Below are 17890 nucleotides of genomic sequence, written 5' to 3'. Positions count from 1 at the left end.
TACTCTGTGAACACATAAAGATACATTGTGCTTCTAATAAGAGAATATAACAAATCAAATATTGCTAGTCTCTTTGTGTCGACATGTGCTTTAAGGTATGTAGATAACTTTGAAAAAAAACGCTAGTGAGACAAATTTCTGAAGTGTCAAACTAAAATCTGCAGGGTGACGAGATTCTTATTTAAAAATCAGGTATTTCAAAATATGTGTTCATACTAATAATAGCAAATGTGAAATTATACAGTATAGCCTTCATTGTTATTTAAACATTATTTCAATATTTCATATATCATTGTTGATTGATAAATGGTTATTTTTGTCAAAACTGTTAAAAAAAAACAGACTACACATTTATAACAGAAAAAAATGAGAAGCAGTGTGCTTGATTGACTAGTAATTTTTTTGTACTTCTTGTAATTTTACCGTCTGCCAATCCTTTTTCCAGGTAAAATACCTGCTTCAGCGACTGGACAGCAAAATAGAGGTCCATGCCATCTACATCAGCAATGACGTTCGCTTGGGAAGTTGGTTCAATCCTGCTTGGAGGAAGAGGATGCTACTGACGCTCAAGAGTAACAAAAATAAATCCAACCTTATCCACATGCTGATGGGCATTTCATTCCAGATATGCTTGACTAAAAATTCAACACTGGAACCCGTCCCTGCAGTTTATGTAAATCCATTTGGGGGTAGTCACTCAGAGAGCTGGTTCATGCCAGTGACCCAGCCAGACTTCCCAGACTGGGAGAGAACTAAACTGGATGCTGTTGCCACTGCACAGTGTTACAACTGGACTCTGTCTCTCGGCAGCAAGTGGAAATCGTTCTTTGAAACTGTGCACATCTACCTACGAAGTCGCATAGTCACAGATGATCCAACAGTTAATGAAACTCTCTTCTATGAGCCATTGGACTTGGATGACCAGACTTCAAACATGGGTTATATGAAGATCAACACGCTTAAAGTCTTTGGATATAGCATGCACTTTGACCCAGAAAGCATCAAGGATCTCATTCTCCAACTGGACTACCCCTACACACAGGGTACACAAGACGCTGCCTTTCTGATGTTGTTGGAGATGAGAGACCGGATTAATCGGCTGTCTCCACCAGCACCACAGCCTCTTGACCTGTTTTCTTGTCTGCTACGCCACCGTCTCAAGCTGTCCGCTGGAGAGGCAGCGCGAATCAAGGAGTCTCTACAGATCTTCAACTCAAAGCTACCTAATGCTTTTCCTGAACCTGAGCTGGCCCAGCTGTGCAGCTAGCTAGCTGAGCAAACTAGCCAAGCTCAGGAGTTACACTACATACAAGTTGGACTTGCTGCTTCAGGGACAACCTCACTGAGTTGGCCTCTTGGACACAAATAATTTGGATTTACAAATCAACAAACTCTGAAGGCTTAAAGCTAGGCCTTTCTTGGTGTCAGTCTTGGCTGGTTTTTTAAATGTCACAGTTGTACTTCTGGCAAACCGCATTATGTTACAGACTTTTGGGAGAATAAATAATATTTGGACTCTTTGAGATGCTATGTTGTACCAGTGTGGAGGCATAGTTTTGCTATTACTGCCATGCTTTTGGCAAACTATGACTGGATGAGGCTCCAAGGCTCTCCGACACCAATATGTTTTTGTGATTGAATCTACAGAGACAATGTCATAAAGCCTAATTATCTTTGCAACATCTATGCCTTGTAAAGATAAAGGAGATTTTCATATGTTAAGAGGAACTCTTAAGTGGTCTTCAAAAATTAGTCAAAGAAAGAGGATTTCTCCTTTTCTAACCCTATTTTCTTTGGATATGGAAGAGGTGGGTGGGGGTAGAGGGATGAAGAAATGATTATGTATGTGGTGAATGAGTTATGTTACGCTTAACAGCTTAAAATTTGATAACCCTGAACCATGTTATTGTCTTTGAGCATTTCTTTTTAATCTTTATTCCATTTTCTCTGGAATTTGAAAACTTGTAAGTATCTATAATCAACATCAAAATGACGCCTGTTAGTGATGTTCTGTTCATGGTGGTGTGTCTGTGCCAAAAGAAAGTAAACACATTGGCAACCTGAGTGGCAAACTATCACTCACAGTATGTTAACTTTCTTTTACTTTTGACCTGAAAATGATAAAGAAACCATCGGACATGGGAACAAAAAAGGTCTGCGGACATAGCGCTGTAAATAACGCTCCATCTAACCCAAGATTGTGGACAAGTGCACATTGCTTTCTAGATAACTGAGTGCAAAGGCCAAAAAAATGTTTATAGCAAAATAAACTCATGCCTTATATGGAAAGTCAATGTTAAGAAGCACATTTAGTTTCTGTGTTTGGTTTCCCAGCGAAGATCGTATTGCTTTTTATATTCAATATTTCTACCAAGACAGAGCAGCAGACACATTCTCCAGCGTATGTAGTAATGTACCTTTTCCATGCAAATGCCAGTCGCACTTTCTGCACTAACTTGTTTTCATTTGGTGTTGTGAAATTTTTTGAGTCACCATTCGCAGTGCTCACCAGTACTTGCACAATGTAATTGTTCTACAAAATTTCCAGTTATACAAAATCTAAATACTGATTAAATTGTCAGATTTTATTATGTTTTAAAAAGCTTTGCAATAGTTTGGTTTAGTCTCAGGTACATGAAATGTTTTGTTTTGGTTTTTTTATTAGTTTCTTTATATATTTTCCTTTATGTAGATCAAAGTTCAACTGCCTTTTCCTCAGTGGTTACAAGGCTTATGTAAGGCAGTAATGGTCCTTTTGAGAGCTGCAGACGTACCATGATGATACTTGATTGATGATTTTACATTTGCTTCACTAACTTCTCACTGGAAGTCAGTAAACCTTGTATGTCATTTTCAGCTGTTCTTCTGTGCTCAGCTTGCTTAAGTAAAAACAAAGTGGTTTATCTATTTGGTAGCCCTTTCTTTATTTCACTAAATCCATACTTTTTCAGCTAAAGGTGAGGTTGGCCTCAAGTATTTTAGGGCTTACAGCCAATTTGAACCCGGTCAATGTGCACCACGTTTAACCCCTACAAACTCACACACTGTCTAACTGGATTTGTCTGATTTCTTGATTTTGTGGATTCAGTTACACAGAAATATAACATTATTATTATTATTATTATTATTATTATTATTATTATTATTAATAATAATAATAATAATAATAATAATAATAATAAAATATTATTTTTCTAAGTTGTTTATTGAAGCTCTTTTTATTCATCCATTTAATGAACCACTATGAAAAATGTGATCTGAAGGAGTGTAAAACATTGTGTGAACACTGGAACTCTGAACCTAATCAAACAAATATAATCATGAGGTTTGACAAAACATGCCATTTTAACCATATTCATTGGGCTTTACTTTACAAATGCAACTCTTCTGTAATGGTGTTGCCAACTGTATAACTCAGTGGGTTGATAGCAACATTGAAACGAGTTGTTTTGTGCCGAAATTGAGGGCATTTTATGTGTGTAAATTTTAACTTCTCCAAAAGCTCATAAAACTGCTGCATAGTGAAAATTCTTGTTCACTAAACTTGATAATCTTACTAACATTTTCAATGAGCTAAAAAATCAGTCAGTACCTCACCAATCAACTGTGTGGTGGTCTCTGCGCCATCTCTGCATCCATTCAAGTGTTCTTTGTACTTAAAATTTTACCTGGTTAAGAAAATTTAAAAATATTTATCTGTCTGTCTGTAACATAGTCTGTAACATAGTTTTCCAATCAGTAGGGGATTATAAAACCTTCATGGCTCTTTTCTGGGCCTTGCTGAGGCCTTAACCTGTTTTTCCTTCTTTTTAACCCTCCTGTTCTCCTGATGATCAAAAAAGACCTGTCACAATGTTTAACAGAAGAGAAAACAGCCTAAATGATCTTTTTCTATCTTAAAATTTGATGACTTTTCCTAAAATGACCCTAATATTAGAAAATGTGAAATAAAGCCCCTGTTCACATTGTAATAAAAGCTCAATTGAACTCAAGTGCTAAAAACTAAGACTTGTTTCTGCAGATCCTGCACCTGTGCTCCGTGAGCCAACACATCACTCAAGTTCACAGCCAAAATAAAACCAACATTTCCTCTTCAAAGCGTTGTTGCTAGTGGGGGAAATAAAGGTACCTCAGATAACAGTGCCCCTGGTTCTACAGCCATGAGAATATGTTTCACAGGTCCAATGAAATTGTGGGACTGCTGTTTCTGTTCAGTAAAACTCATGCCAAGCTAAAATCTCCACATTACATCTATGCAGTACATTTAGCAATAGGAATAATATACTGATACATCTACTTCAGCAAAGAAAACAATTATCACTGTGTGTTGTGATAAAAACTATTAAATTAACTCTTTCTTCACTGTGTAAAAGAAAACACACATATAATTGGGATAATACTCCTGAAATAAATTGTGTTTTTAATGGCACTACACAAAAATCAATTGAGTTAAGTTAAATTGAATAATAACAGGTAATCTTTGGGGAGTTAAGAGGAGTTATGGGAAATTCCATATGACATGTTTATTTGAGAATATCTATAATAACCAGCTGATACGAAGCAGTTTCTGGCTGGAAAATCCAAATCAAGTTTTAAGTCGGTCGTTTAAGATGTTGTCTACATTTGGTATGGTTCAGTTTGTGTGGATGCTTTTTCAAATGTGGGATATACAAGATGGACTTTCCTCCTTTAAAACATTTATTCTTCAGCTGAAGAATCTTCACATTTTGACGTTTCAAAATGTGTCAAACACAGAACAAAGGATGAGGTAGCTGAAAGGAGGGATGGGGGGTGGTTTAGTTGCATAAGGTTGTTGTATCTACATTGTTTCTTTTCACTTTCAAAATGGATATTTTTCATATTTTTCCAGTTCTTAGCTTTGTCAAAATTAAATAGCAGATTTTTCTTTTTAATGAATAATGTAATGTTTCTGTTTCTGGTGCCTCAACTATTTCTTCCTACCGCACCTAAACAAGCAGTGGTATATTGTAGTTACCTTTCAAAGTTGTGGACAAGTAATCCATTGTCTTTTCTTCTATCTGTCTGCTAAAAGCTTCTCAGTCTAATAATATCAGCTGGTTTTGTGGAGCTCTAATTTATTCCGGACCCTTTAGAGATGAGACCTCTTCATGGCCACCTTGACCTACAATCCAAAGGAAAAAGTGTCTGCTGTGAAGCTTAGGACATGATGAAATATTTTCATCAGAGGTACAACATTATCGGTGTCTGTGTGTGTGTTAGCGATGATTCAAATTGTGAAATACAGCATTACCAACTGAAAGAATTTCTAGATGAAGCAAGAAATATTAGAAAATGTGCATAGAAATGGTTTCACCATAACAACCTCATGATTTTAGAGTGCTGTCACATTTTCGTGAACATTGTTGGATCGTCATTACTCAAGCATCAATATGCGTTGTGTCAATGCTGCAACGCCACCTAATATGTGCCACAACTTGGCCAACGTGCAAACTCGTGAAGAGCTTGACATCAAAGTCTGGTGTGTTGCAGCAGGGAAAGTCCTGAGACTTGCCAAACTGCAGCCCTCAAGGATGGGAGTTGCCCACCCCTGACTTAGTCTAATCAGTTGCACTGTAAAAAAAAAAGTTGTTGGACTGTGGGGAGAGAAGGGAACCTTAACTGTATTTATGAGAAAAACTGGGAAACTAGACACAGACAAGCCTTACTCGAGTTTAGAACCAGAAACCTTCATGCTATGATCCAACAGCTGTAACAGCTGCACTATGGTATAGGCCTGTTTACAGTAAGAGGCCAAATCAAGACCGCTTTGAGACATCAGGTGGTAACTTCAGCACAAGCTTAGGGGTTATCTGACCTAGTAGCACTCTCCAGATGCTTTCTCTGCTTTTGGAAAATCACTTACACATTGCTCCTTTCTTCTTACCTTTGATGCTTCTTCATCCTCTGAATGACAAAGCACAGTCTTGCTCCGGGAATATTCAGTCACACATCACTGAATTTCCTCCATTCCAAATGCTGTCACACTTTTCTTTTTCTCTTTTTTTTTCTCACTTCCTGTGACTGCCAAGTAGGGCAATTTTGAAGGTAACTCACATCAGAACAGATGGACCTTAAATAAAAAGACGATCTGCCAGGTAGAAATGATCACTCAGAATCAAGCACAAAAGTGAACTCAAGAAGTGTTTGAGTCTGATTTCTTTTGTCTTTTTCTCTGGTTTTAGGGACCTGCTGCATGTTTTCCATACTTTTTTGTTTCTACACATTGTTAAAATAATGTATTATCACCTTATACATCAAAGTTATTCTTTTCCGCTTGTTAAAGTGTGTATGCTTAAAATTCTAACTTATCTTTTACTTTAGATTTATGTCAAACTATTAAATTGTTTGTTGCAATATTAAAAGCACACACATTTTAGTTTTTAAATCAACTTAATTGACACTGTGCAGCATTTATTTTGTTCATTATATTTGCACATTGCACCATTCCTTTGGAAAAAAAATATAAGCATTTTTTAAACTGAATTACTGAAGTACTGTATCTTTCCAAAATTTAAATATATAACTTGACAGCAATTGTTCCTTCACACATAAACAAGCAATCCATTACCAGAGAGGCCAACAGGCAGGATGTCGGGAGGATAGCTGCCGGTCCAGCAACAGACTTCTCTGTCTTCTGGAACTGACAAGACAGGGCATCTGGCTTGACATGCCGGGACCCTGGGCAATAAGAGAGGGTGAAGTTAAATTGGGTGAAGAACAAGGACCTGCCGAGAGTTCAGACTTTTAGCCAAGTGAATGTACTCCAGGTTCTTGTTCTCGGTCCAAACAATAAAAGACTCCTTAGAACCCTCCAACCAATGAAGCCATTCTTCCAAAGCCATCTTGACTGCCAACAGTTCTGTTGCCAATGTTATAATTTCTCTCAGCAGGAGACAGACATCAAGAAAAGAAGGCACAGGGATGGAGTTTGTGATCAGTGTCAGAGTGTTGGGACAAGTCGGCCCCCTCAGAGGGGTCAACTTTGACCACAAACTGCTGCCCAGAGTCAGGCATCTGGAGAATTGGTGAAGAGTGAAACAGCTCTGAGAGTCTGAAAAGCTGAAGCAGCCAGCAGTGACCACTGGAAAGGTACTTAAGAGGTTAGTGGTAAGGAGCAGCCACCGAGCTATAGTTACTGATGAAGCAATAGTAAAAGTTGACAAATCCCAGGAAACACTGAAGCTGTTTGCGATTTTCAGGAACAGGCCAGGAAGAGACCGCAAAAACCTTTTCTGGATACATTTTGACATTCCCCTGCATGATTATATGCCCCAGAAAAGACACAAAATTGACATTTTTCAGCCCTGACGTACAGGACATTCTCCAGGAGGTGCTGAAGGACGGACTGGACATGATGGATGTGTTGCTCCTTGGATTGTGAGAAGATGAGAATGTCGTCAAGGTAAACCAAAACATAGTGATTGAGCATGTCCCGAAGCACATCGTTTACCAGATCCTGGAAGATGGCAGGGGTGTTGGTCAGTCCAAAAGGCATTACGAGAGTTGGGGTAATAAAGGCCATCATCCACTCATCCCCTCCCTGATCCGGACAAGGTGGTAGGTGTTGCGTAGGTCGAGGTTTGAAAAAAAGGTAGCCCCCTGAAGTTCAAATGCAGTGGACATAAGAGGCAAAGGCAAATACTGTTCTTTATGGTAACATCATTTAATCCACCATAATCAATACATGGTCTTAGAGTCTTGTTTTTCTTGACGAAGCCATGGATACTCAGGGATGAGTGGCAGGCAGAGCTCAGGATGTGGAATTGGATGGTTTCATGATGGTTTCCAAAAATCAGACGACCAGGAGAGGTCTGATGTGTTACAGTATCCAAGATGTGGCTATCTAATGCTCTAGCAGGAACCAGATTTTGCAAGGGAACCTGCTCGAGTCCCAGCTGAAGGACCACGGACCACCTCCTTGTTAATGATGCAGACGTCCGCTCCTGAGTCAATGAAAATGGACAAAGTGCGGGGGCCATCAGTAAGAAGTTGATGACCTTGGAACAGGGATCTCTAGTTTTGGGGAGTTGACAAGGCTGTTGAGCTCACCAGTGTCTCCCCTTTTACTGGTGAGCTCTGGCTTTTACGAGACACCCAACAATGTAGTTTCCAGCACCCCCACAATAAAGACAGAGGTTGGAGTTACAGTGACATTCCTTATCCTCCGTAGGGAGAGAGGTGCAGCCCAACTGCATAGGCTCTGGATCACCAATCTGCTGCACCAGTGGGCAGGATTACCTGAAGGTCGCAGGCAGGAGTGAGGAAGAAAATATCTTTGGGTTCTGCCTTGGTTTTTCTCCCGTTGAAGAGTCTGGATATGATTGTCGATGCGTATCGCCAGTTCAATCACCCCATCCAAGGTGTTTGGGGTATCATGAGAAACAAGCTCATCTTTGATGTGATCAGCCAAGGAGGAAGGCATCACAAAGGACTGAACTGTTCCAAATGCTTTGACTGGCTCTGATGCAGAAATCGATAGAGTAGTCTGCCACAGCTCTTGTGTCTTGTTTAATCTCAGCAGTCCCCTTGCAGAATCTGAACCACTCTTTTCAAATCCAAAGACCTTGCGAAGTTTAGCAGCTAACAGGTGAAAAAAAAACACAGGCTAGTTACCTCCTCTCCCACTCTGAATGAGCTCTGCCTGTCAGGTGGTTGATGACAAATGCTAAGACGCCGATTCAGATGCTAAGGAGCGGGGCTGCATTGCGAACAAAACAGAGCAGTTGGTGAGGAAGGGGCCACAAGTCCCTTGATCACCATTGTAACGCTCTGGAGTTCCCACCCGGGGCTCAGGAGCATTGCTTGGCAAAAAGGCTGATTCAGGAGCCGATGCTTCAGATGAAGGAACCAGCAGAGCAGAAGAAGCGAGCTGGTAAAGTTGGGTTGTCAGCTGTTGCATGGGTGCCATTAATGCTGCTAGTGAGCATCCTTGAATGCCAGCTGCTTTTCTGGCCTCAGTAATTGATGCAGTCATCAAGGCTACATGTTGCTGCAGAATACCCTTGATTGTCTCCAGACGGCAGAGTAGTGTGGGATTGTGTGCTGAGTCCATGTTTTGGCTAGATTGTACTGTAATGTCCAGGGAATGGACCCAAAGCAGCACCAGAGATTTAGTCAGGTAAACAGAGCGACCAAGATAGGATGCCTAGAGCGGAGGCCGAGGATGACAGGAGTGACTGGGAGTCCAAGAGGAGAAGAAAAATGGCACAACGTGGAAGGATGGGGTATTGTACCCGGTGGTACTGAGGATGCAATGGACCGGAGGGAAAAATTGAACGGGGAAAATATGAAAGAGAGGACGCCCAGGCAAACACGGGAAGGGTGAAGTACGCTTCACCCCTCCATTAAGCGAAGTACTACTAATCTCTCTCTTACTTGACCAACTTGCAAGATAGACGACACTGTTATGAATGTGACGGTGTATTCACTTGATTTTAGTTTGTTCTTGTGTGCTGTGTGGTTTAGACTTTCATTTTGGGGTTTGCAGTGGCTCTGACACCGGGCAGTAGAAGCAGTGATTGAGGCCGTCGTAGAGGGGTCGAAGGCTGTCACTCAGTGGAGGAGCATACTTTCCCGTACCGACCGTGGCTGGAACTAGGACTCCTCTCTTTTTATTCTTTTTTAAATAAACTGTGTATATATTTTTACAGAACTCTGTGTGTTGACTGGCAGCTGCTCCTCGGATAGGCTATTCATTGGTTTATTCGGGGCCAACTTTACTCCTGTTACACTGGTCCTCCAAGACAGAAATCCAGAAGGCTGTGGGGTGCAGATTCCAAGGGCAAGACAAAAGGCGATAGTCAGGGGCAGATTAGGTTGGTAGCAGGCAGACAGTTCAGGGAAAAGTGCTGGAAAGTCAGGCATGAAGGCAATGACAATCTGGTAATGAGTGAATGGTGGAGCTTGCACATGTACTTATGATAAACAGGTGGCACTGGCAGGGGATGGCAGTTAACTGATGAGGGGTGTGGCTTAGCAGCAAAGCAGAAAAAGCAGGGATAACTGTGACATTCCATGGCCTTTGTGCCCATATTTTACTGTAGATTTTTGGACCCTCTGGTAACATCCTGGATCATCTTTCTCATCTTAGTTTACAAAAAAACAAAATATTTTTCTTAAACAGCTGAACCCCAAATGAGCATTTTTTTTTTACTTTCTATCCTTCTGAGATAAAATAGGTCTCAGTGAACAGATCTCCATTAACTATAAACGTTTGCACAAACCCCATGTAAATATGACTTTGTTCCACATTTCTTTCTTTCTTTTTTCTCCCTTTTATTTTTTTAGAGCTTTATACTCTGTCTTCTTTAGTGTCTACAATATAGCCAAACAGCATTAATACCATTCATCTTCAGTTTTAGCCTTTTTTCCTTTTTCCCACTAAATTAATATTTTAGAGAATTATTGTACAATAAATTGATCAAAAAGCCACTGTTTCATTTGTCATTTCAATTCACATTGCACCATATGAAAAGCAGGCACAATTTTATCCAATATATTGCATAAAGGGCTTTACACATTGAGAAATTTATGTAATTTCTCTATTACCAAAATACAGTTGTGTCAGAGTGATTTATTTTTTTTTTTTTTATATTACAAATCGAATCCAGTTAGAAACTGAAGTGTCTGGTATCCATTGCAAAAGAACACATCAAATGGAACATATGGATGTACAGATTTAGGTTATGAAAATGAGGTTTTCATGCAGCATTCATGTAATACAATGGTTTATATTTGGTCATGCTTGTGCTGCTACAAATATCTGAACACATATTGGTCAGCAGATACCGCAAGTGCAGTATTTGCAGCCCTACAAAAGTTTACAAAAAGTGTAAGTGGGTGTGCTGACAAGCATGATTCTGAGATGTAGGAGACTGTGGAACTGACTAGGGTGAGTGCTGGCCTCCACATACTGAATGTGCCCATTTGATGAACAATTATCATTCATTACTGTTAGCTGTCAGCCTTCCTCTTGCTATCTTACCTGTTCTTTGACTCCTTCGTTTCTCCTCATGTCCTTCAGCAATCGGTACAGAGCTGTCATTCTGTCAGCCCTCAATCAGCCTATCGATTCATTGATCTTTGTTCGACCATGGACAAATGCTTGCATACCAATTCCCTGTTTCCCCCACTTTTTTCTCCCTTGCTCTCTCTTCTCTGTAATCCATTCACTCTCTGACTGAATCTTTTCCTCTAAGCAGTTTTGTCAGGAAGGTAAATAATCCATTCTAACTTTTTTTTTTCCCTGTGGTCTTCCAATGGTGTTTAGAAAGACAGCCAAAGCAGCAGAGTGCATTGTTGCACACGTATAAAACCAATCTTCTCAAGTTTGAGTTGAGAATTGCACCCCAAATTGTACTCCGTCTGGGTTTTTATTTGAGAATAAACAAGTATGTAAGTATGTGCTCATATACAAAGTTTGAACAACTTGAAATTGAACTGACGTAAAGGTATAAAAATAATCTGTAGTGTAAATAGAGAGATAGAGAATGTTTGAAAGAGTTCTGTGACTGGGACGAAATAGAAAAAAAATGTATATTATCATGTTTAAGGTTCATCTGGAGACTGTAAAATAAATTTCATACAGTCAAGCAGTAAATCTTATACAATTGCTGTTTTTTTTCTCTGTATAAATGTCACATTTACAAGCAAAATGCATTTGAGGAATGAGCAGCTAAGTTGAGTTAGTCAGTTGTGCTATAAAAATTGTGTAAAATTCTCTCCTATATGGCATGGACCCTATCTTGATCAGCCAAACGGGACATGCTTGAAGCAGATGTCACCTTCCCACTATCAAAAGCAGTTCTTGGATCTCTAAGTGAAACTTTGCAGGGGTCCCTCCAACCAGCATTCCTTGTCCTTTGATTATGATATTGTACTTATAACAATGCCACAAACTTGTTAAGCTTGTACTTCTTCTACATTAATGATTTAATGAAGTTCCACACAGAAAATTATACTATGTGCTGAAAACTGCATTATAAGACTTTAGGATTAATTCACATCTAGAACAGTACATACAGTAGTTTATGGAGGCATATACAGTAGGCTGCTGCACATGAAGAATAAAATATAAACATCACATATTCACTTGTGCATACTAGTCATACGTATCATTTTTGCTTATAAATTCAATCATTTAACTTTCTTAGTTTTATAATTAAGATGAACTAAACAGCTTTAATTTGGGAATAGCCAAGTTCCCAGTTCTAATATTCAACCTCCGAGTGGTCATCAGGGGGATTGAGCTGAGCTAAATTAACTCCTGGATTTTCTTCACTTCTTACATCTGTCTGGGCTTTCTTTATTCTTCCTGTTCTTTTTTCATCTGCCTTTGGTCACTGCCAGAAATATATATTATATATTATATTAAAAAGATGCAATGCTACTGGTGACAAGACTGAGAGGTGCAGGAGGCGCCCCTTAAGGGAGGTCTGTAGTTGTCAGATATTGTCCAGATTGCCACTGCTCCGAGTTGGCTGGCCCTTGGAAGCCCTCTTTTTGTTTGGGGCCCCAGGCGTTTGCCTGGTTTGCCTGTTGGCAAGCAGCGCCTCTGCCTGCAATCAATCTATAGAACCAGAACACCTTACATTGTGTGTCTTCCTGTTTCCCTAGCGTGTGTCACTGCGGATTGCTACGAGCCGTTGGCTCCTTTAACCTCTTTCTAACTTCTATCTATTGTTAACCAACCATTCACTTCAGCGCACAATATCTTCCCAAACCACTGTTTTATATATTGCATTTATTTTCGGGATCTTCGGCTTTCTATTTACTTAACTTAAACAGCTCAAGCACTCGGTTTTAGCATGGCTGCTAGCTCTCTTCCCACATCCCGGTCCCCTGCCTTTCCTTGCTTGGTGTGTCTGATGTTTAGTTACTCCTCTGCCTCCTATGGTAGGTGTATTAAGTGTAGCAGCTTGGCAGCTTTGAATGCGAGGCTCTGCGAGTTAGAAGCCCATCCACACTCAGTTAGGGAAGCAGTTAGTTAGGAAGCCCCCATTAGCCAGTGCGGAGCTACCAGCCAGGGCAGCGAACCCTCCTAGCAGTCCCTCAGCAGTTCCCGCGCAGCCGGGAGCCGAGGCGGGCTGGACGACGGTCAGGCGGAAGCGTAGCCCCAAACCAAACCCCACTGGCCACCACCGACCTGTTAATGTTTCTAACAGATTTTCCCCGCTCGGCGACACACCCGCTGAGGCAGAAACCCTGATTATAGGTAGTTCCATAGTCAGAAACGTGGCACCAGAGACACCGGGTACCATAGTCAAATGCATTCCTGGGGCCAGAGCGGGCGACGTCGAATCGTATTTGAAACTACTGGCTAAGGCTAAACGTAAATACCGTAAGATTGTAATTCACGTCGGCGGTAACAACACCCGGTTACGCCAATCGGAGGTCACTAAAATTAATGTTGCTTCGTTGTGTAACTTTGCCTAGAGCATGTCGGACTCCATAGTTTTCTCTGGTCCCTTGCCAAATTTAATCAGCAATGACATGTTTAGCCGCATGTCATCCTTCAACCGCTGGTTGTCTTGGTGGTGTCCCGATAACAACATAGGTTTTATAGATAATTGGAGTGCTTTTTGGGGAAAGTCTGGTCTAATTAGGAGAGATGGCATCCATCCCACGTTGGATTGAGCCGCTCTCTTATCTAGCAATATGGACTCTTATATTAGTCAGCTAAATTGACAACTCATGGTTGGAACCAGGAGGCAGAATTGTAGTTCTACACACTTTTCTGCGGCTTCCCACCTGCTGCCACCCACCCAAAACCCCATTCCGACCTTATACAACTTCCCAGCAGTAAGAATTAAACAACACAAAAACACTTTTGGGGTTAATTGTGAAAACCTCATAAAAATAAAAACAATGGATCTAATAAAATCTGAAAATAAGACAATAAAGTGTGGTCTACTGAAAATCAGATCCCTCCCAAATAAGTCTTTATTAGTCAATGACTTGATAGGTGATCACTACATTGATCTATTCTGTCTTACATAAACCTGGTTACAGCAAGAGGATTATGTTAGTACTAATTAAGCTACGCCAGCTAACTATTTAAACTTTCACATTCCTAGAACTACAGGCAGAGGAGGAGGTGTTTCAGCTATTTTTCAGTCAGAATTATTAATTAGTCCTAAGCTCAAAACTAAATATAAATCATTTGAATTCCTAAATTTATCTCATCCAAAATGGAATTCAGAGAAACCACTCCTTTTAGCATTAGTGTATCGCCCACCTGGACCTTACTCCGAGTTTCTGACCAAATTCGCTGATCTCTTGTCTGAGTTAGTGCTGACTACTGATAGTCATTGTACTAGGTGATTTTAAAATTCATGTTGATGATGAAAATGATAGTTTAAACATTTCCTTTAGCTCTATTCTAAACTCAATTGGGTTTTCACAAAATGTTAATGGTGCCATTCACTCTCATGGTCATAATTTTGATGTTGTTCTAACATATGGTATTGAGACTGATAAGCTCAAAGTTTTTCCTCAAAACCCTGTCTTGTTTGATCATTTCTTATTAACCTTTGAATTCACTTTATTTGATTACTCACTGACCAAAAGTAAATTCTACTATAGTAGATGTTTATCAGACAATAATATTACAAAATTTAAACAATCAATTGAATCAATTTTTTCACCTCTACCATGTGTTAGCATGACTGAGAGTCCCCCTTTAAGCCTTACTCCTGCTCAGATTGATCAACATGCTGATACTATAATAGCTTCAATGCGTATAACCTTGGATAATGGTGCTCCCCTCAAGAAGAAGAAATTGGGTAAGATTATGAAGGCTCCCTGGTTTAATTCCTAGCTTCGAGCTCTAAAACAGGCATCAAGGCGTTTGGAAAACAAATGGCGATCATCAGGATTAGAGGAGTCTCGCTTAACCTGGAAAGAAAGTTTAATTGTATGCAAAAAAGCCTTACGTATGGCAAGAACAGCTTATTATTCATTATTGATAGAGGAAAACAAAAACAACCCTCGGTTTCTTTTCAGCACTGTAACCAGGCTTACTAGGAGCCGAAGCGCTGTTGAGCCATGTATTCCTTTCTCACTTAGCTATGATGATTTTATGTATTTTTTCAGGAATAAAATTGATACTATTAGAGATCAAATTCACAATACTCTTCCTTCTACCTATAATGTTGAGCCTGTTGTGGTCTCCGAAGCATCCTTAGAACCAGGATCTGACTTGTGTCTAAATAGTTTCTGTCCTGTCCAACCCTCTGAATTAACTAAAATAATAGCTTCATCTAAACCATCCACCTGTATATTAGACCCTCTCCCAACGAGCCTCTTTAAGGACATTTTCCCTTTAATTAATACATCACTACTAAATCTTATCAATATGTCTTTAGTGACAGGATATGTACCACAATCATTTAAAACTGCTGTAATCAAGCCTTTACTTAAAAAGCAATCTCTGGATCCAGAGGTGATAGCAAATTATAGACCTATATCTAATCTCCCGTTTATGTCCAAAATTCTGGAGAAAATAGTTTCAGCTCAGCTACATGCCCACTTAAGCAGAAATAATTTATTTGAAGAGTTTCAGTCAGGATTTAGAGCTCATCATAGCACTGAGACGGCATTGGTGAAAGTTACAAATGACCTTCTTAGACTTCTTAGGCCTCAGACAAAGGACTTCTGTCCATACTTATCTTGCTTGATCTTAGTGCTGCATTTGATACAGTCAATCATAACATTCTGTTACAAAGACTAGAACAGGTAATTGGAATTACAGGAACAGCGTTAAGCTGGTTTAAATCATATTTATCTGATAGACTTCAGTTTGTTCATGTAAATGACAAGTCCTCCTCACAAACTACAGTAAGTCATGGAGTTCCTCAAGGTTCTGTACTTGGACCAATACTCTTCGCACTATATAAGCTCCCTTTAGGCAAAATTATTAGACAACATGGAATAAACTTTCATTGTTATGCAGATGATACTCAAATATACTTAACCTTTAAACCAGATGAAACAAATCAGCTCAATAGGCTACAAAATTGTCTCATAGACATAAAGACTTGGATGTCTAGAAATGTTCTCCTCTTAAGACTGAAGTAATTCTCATTGGATCTGAAAAACTCAGAGCAAAATTTTCCAGTTTTGTAATGAACCTGGATGGCATTACTTTAGTTTCCAGTGCTACAGTGAGAAACCTTGGAGTAATATTTGACTCGGACCTGTCCTTTGGCCCACATATTAAGCAGGTTACTAAAACAGCCTTCTTTCATTTACGTAATATAGCCAAAATTAGGGACATTGTGTCTCAGAGTGATGCAGAAAAACTGGTTCATGCTTTTGTTACTTTGAGACTAGATTACTGTAACTCTCTATTACTGGGCTGTCCTAAATATGCCCTGAAAAGCCTTCAGCTGATCCAGAATTCTGCAGCCAGAGTCCTGACTAGAACCAGCAGGAGAGATCATATTTCTCCAGTTTTAGCCTCTCTTCATTGGCTACCTGTTGAATCTAGAATAGAATTTAAAATCCTTCTCCTTACATATAAAGCCCTCCACAGCCAGGCACCACTATATATCAAAGACCTCATAGTTCCTTATATACCAAGCAGAGTACTTTGTTCACAGACTTCAGGCTTACTTGTGGTTCCTAGAGTCTCAAAGAGCCAAGTAGGAGGCAGAGCCTTTGGTTATCAGGCTCCCCTCTTATGGAATAAGCTCCCAGTTAGTGTTAGGGAAGCAGACACCCTTCCCACCTTTAAGACTAGGCTGAAGACTTATCTTTTTGATAAGTCCTATAGCTAGGGATGGTTAGCATCCCTTAGTTGTGCTGCTATAGGTTTAGACTGCTGAGGGACATTTCCTGATACACTAAGCTTCTTTCTTTTTCTCTTTATCTCGCTCTTTTATCCCCCCCACCCAATGACAGTGTTGCATCATTAACATGTATGTCTCCTGTCTCAGCAGGTCTCCCTGGCCGGGAGTAGCAGTTCCTGTTGTCTGTTGTCTTTCTGTCCTCTTCCCCCCACACAGCAGAGGCAGATGGCTGCCTGTCCTTGAGTAGGGTTCTGCTGGAGGTTTCCTTCCTGTTAAAAGGGAGTTTTTTTCCTTCCCACTGTTGCCAGTGTGCTTGCTCAGGATGGGACATTGAGTTGGACCCAACTCAATCTGTTGGTTTCCTTATATAGGCTGTTATGAATTGGCTTTCATTATATTTTCTTCTCTGTCTGTAAAGCATCTTGAGATGGCATTGCCGTGATTTGGCGCTATATAAATAAAGTTGAATTGAATTGAATTGAATTGAGTCAGTGGCAGACAAGTAGTAATTTGGCACTGTCAGAGGAAAATCTGGCAAGTTTTTTTTTTTTTTTATGAATATCTAAACAAAACTTTTAATTTTTGTTTTTTATTGGTCATTTTTTTATGAGCGATCGACTGGGTGTGTCCTGCCTTTCATGTAGTAGCTGCTGGGATAAGCTCCAGCACATATGTGTATAAACAATGCTTATTAAACTCTTAAAAGATTTATTATTAGGTTTTACCGTCATGTAATAAATCTGAGTGACCATTGCATAAGGAGTTGGAAGCTTTTCTTCCTGGAAAGATATTCTTGCCAATTTTTTCCCCCCCATAACTGCGTATAACAAAAGAGTGACATATTTCTACAAATGGTATGAAATTACAATTAGCTTGGTGTTATGCTAATGTTTGTTTTCCCTCCTTGCATCTGGCTGTGTTTGCCTCTGAATGATGGCAGCAGTCACCTTACTTTGCTCAACAGGATAAACTGTCCTCCTCTGTTCTGCACCATTCTTTGCTGTTCAGTCTCTTGCTCAGCTGACAGAACTGCCATCATAGTAGCCAGCCACTTCCACTGTGGATTATTTGCATGTCAG

At 39.9% G+C, this 17890-nt stretch overlaps 1 protein-coding gene across 1 annotated transcript in view; it reads left to right on the top strand.

The window, feature by feature from the left end:
- The window catches only part of brinp2 (bone morphogenetic protein/retinoic acid inducible neural-specific 2), a gene marked incomplete at both ends in the record, with an annotated part of 120949 nt that extends 119682 nt beyond the window's left edge, over positions 1–1267 (top strand). The window contains one exon of the mRNA XM_079243633.1: positions 446–1267. Coding sequence (XP_079099759.1) covers positions 446–1267 — 822 coding nt within the window. The remainder of the gene's footprint in view (positions 1–445) is intronic.
- Between the last annotated feature and the right edge of the window lie 16623 nt (positions 1268–17890).

The sequence above is a fragment of the Telmatherina bonti genome, assembly GCF_933228915.1.
Source record: "Telmatherina bonti genome assembly, chromosome: 7".
Taxonomy (NCBI): domain Eukaryota; kingdom Metazoa; phylum Chordata; class Actinopteri; order Atheriniformes; family Telmatherinidae; genus Telmatherina; species Telmatherina bonti.
Note: the sequence above shows the minus strand (reverse complement) of the source record. Positions and strands in the feature narration are given on the sequence as shown.